General features: G+C 31.1%; 1 protein-coding gene across 1 annotated transcript; it reads right to left on the bottom strand.

The window, feature by feature from the left end:
- Positions 1 to 716: 716 nt before the first annotated feature.
- LOC108810075 (transcription factor MYB52-like) lies at positions 717 to 2,462 on the bottom strand. The gene is made up of 3 exons (XM_018582206.2): positions 1,932 to 2,462; positions 1,380 to 1,796; positions 717 to 1,040 (listed from the first exon to the last, which is right to left on the bottom strand). The coding sequence occupies exons 1-3, from the start codon at positions 2,047 to 2,049 to the stop codon at positions 832 to 834; spliced, it is 744 nt and encodes a 247-aa protein (XP_018437708.1). The 5' UTR covers positions 2,050 to 2,462; the 3' UTR covers positions 717 to 831.
- Between the last annotated feature and the right edge of the window lie 639 nt (positions 2,463 to 3,101).

Raw genomic sequence — 3,101 nt, 5'->3', positions numbered from 1 at the left:
TATTTATCCTTTGGGTTGTTCTTTCGTATTGTCTTAAAACAAAAAAGTGACATACATAGTTAACTCAACGAGGAAATCCTAGCAATCATAATAACATCAATTTCAGAAAAACAAAGTGGAAGAATAACTTTCTAATTAAATTAAATAAACTAATCTATTTCGAAAGTAGAAGTATGGTTATAAGTCGTGTCAAGATGTGTGTTCTTCATCTCCACCTAAATGTAAACGAATTATATTAAAACAAAGGTAGATTTTTGCTACTTTGGATTATATTTCTTGGTGGCTGATAACTACTCCCAACTTAATCATATCTATACTCAAACCTCGATTTCGTCTTTTCGTTATTAAATTATTATACTTTTTTTTTTTTGAACATTTTCGTAAAATTTATTATACTTCACATCTAAAGAAAAAGTTTTATTTACAGTTTAAATTATAATACTTCACATCTAAAGAAAAAGTTTTATTTACAGTTTAAAAAAAAAGTTTTTTACATCTAGTTACAAAAAAGATCAGAGCTTCATCATCACAAGATTATCCGAGTCAAAATTAATAGTCTGCCTATGAAATTATAGGTTCATTAAAGATATTTTGGTGATGCATTTTCTTGATCATTAGTAACATGATGTTTTAGGTTAGCAATAAAACCTTTTAATGTGCTCTAACTGATTCGTAATGAAACCAAACATATATAAATAGACAATCTTAGATTTGAAAAGTTGGGGTGTCTTAGTTAACATTTGGTTCAAACAAGAACACTAACTGATTAGTAAGCTTTACATGTCACTAACAGATGATCTCCTTATAGTACATGTTAACATGTTGTACGAATTAACATAAACCCTGAGAGGCAGAGTTTTTAACAGACAAAAAGTCTATAAAGGGAACACAATTCGCGTTGTGATTGTGGTTGTGTTCGTGAACATCATCTTCTTCTTCGTATTTTCTTGAATTATCTATCACTTCGGGTTTCTTTGAATCCGTCTTGACTTGGAGAAAATCGTAGAACTCCATCGGTCTTTTAGTTTGGTTTATCGCTCCTGACCAAATAAACGATGATCATATCCTTAATTTTTAGAACTCTTACAATTATATAATTGTACACACAAGAAAGCGTATGCATGTTTACTTATCATGTTTGTTTCAAAAACTATTTAAGAATTCTTTACAAATTTGATAAACAAAATTAAAACACTATTTGGTGAAAAACATGGATTACAACCCATATAAAACTAAAAGAAAAAATTGTTTTTATCATTTGCACCACTACTGCACATTTAATATAATGTTTATGAGTTTTTATGCAGGACATGCACATGTTTTTGTTTATATATGCTTCTATATATCTACATAAACACACAAATTTGAACCATAGTTACCATCGTTGATTGGAGTATTATTATGGCAAAATCCGATCTTTCCGGTCAAAAACTCTTTGAGGAGCTGAAAATGACTAATATGAGAGAACTGGCGAGGATAATTGATAGCGGTTGCGGTTGCCAATCGTTTCTTCTTATCGCAACCGTCATAACCAATCGTCGCAACCGTCGTGCCATCATGGCCTAGGTCACGTGGATGTAGCTTGGACAGTTCTCGGCCACGACGAGCCATGATGACGTGCCAATGGTTTTTAACGGCGTTATCAGTTCGACCGGGGAAAAATCTAGCGATCACGGACCATCTGTTCCCATGGATCCGATGAGATGCTAAAAGCCTTTCTTCTTCATCCTTTGTGAAAGGGTTTCTGTTTATTCTAGGATCCAACTGATTAAACCATCTTAATCTACAACTTTTACCTGAAAATCAAATAAATAAGTGTATAAAACTAACCCGAATGAATCATAATAATTATTTTATGAAAGCTTAATTTTGTTAATAATAAGAAATTATAGTAAAAGATTTTTTGTTAAAATAAAGTAAATGATTATTACCAGATCGACCAGAGAGCTTCTGAGCTATGGCGTTCCAATTATGAGGACCAAACTGTTCAACGAGTTCTCGAAGCTTCTCATCCTCTGCAGGTCTCCAATGTCCTCGACTACACATCATTTTGAATCTCTATGTTTCTGAGATCTTATTATGATGATAGACGAATATATATATGGATATATAGATGATGGTATAAGAAACCCTAGGTTTGATGTAGGTGAGAGAAGATGGGTATGCAGGAACAAGAAGAAAGCTGAAGAGCAACAGCACCATACACACACACATATATATTATATGTAGAATTGGAAATAATGAATATTAAGTTTCGTTAGGAGTTTGGAGAGACGTTTTCACTGGTGACTGATGCCAACGTCTTCCCTAACCAAACACACTCCTTTTAAGTAATCTACCTTTTATTCTTTTTTCAAATGAAAACTTTTTGTTCTTATTTTACACCTTTTTCTTATTTTCCATTACATATTTTTGTGTATGTGGGATTTTTTTAGTTGATGAATATTAAGAAAAAAAGAGAGAAAGTCTTAGCAAAAAAATGAGAAAAGGAGATAACACAAAGAGGATCAGAGATTGCTTGGTGGGGTGAATCTTCGTTAGACTTTCAACTTATATATATATAAAAAAAAAATTCCAACCTAAAACCTCTACTTCAGCCACCAATATATGCTTCAATCTACGTTTGTATACTCTTATGCAATACTATACGCATATACAATCACATAACCGTATAGTTGCGCAATAATTTATATTATACTCCCGCTTTACATATATGGACAACTTCTAGAACACATAATTCAATATGGGAGGTACGTACTACAATTTACGGCACCGAATATACATTTACGTTCAGATGTTCTTTTTTCGCTAAAAGATTGTTTACGTTTCAGATGTTAAAAACTATGTCCTTAATTATAAAAATTGTTAATTACAGAAAGAGCCAATAAAGTTAAAACTATGAATATTAGCCTTTTGTACGTAAATGTATATTGTTTGCTTTTATATGTAAAATTTTGTATTTGTATCGAAAATACTTCATTTGTTTAAGATACACTATTAAAGGCAAAATATGTTTTTTGCTTAAATTTAAAAGGCAAAATATGTTATTATTTTAGTTTTAAGTTTATAATTTGTAAGAGAAGAAAAAATTAAAATGCATT

The sequence above is a fragment of the Raphanus sativus genome, chromosome 6, assembly GCF_000801105.2.
Source record: "Raphanus sativus cultivar WK10039 chromosome 6, ASM80110v3, whole genome shotgun sequence".
Classification (NCBI taxonomy): domain Eukaryota; kingdom Viridiplantae; phylum Streptophyta; class Magnoliopsida; order Brassicales; family Brassicaceae; genus Raphanus; species Raphanus sativus.
This window is presented reverse-complemented; position numbering and strand designations above follow the sequence as displayed.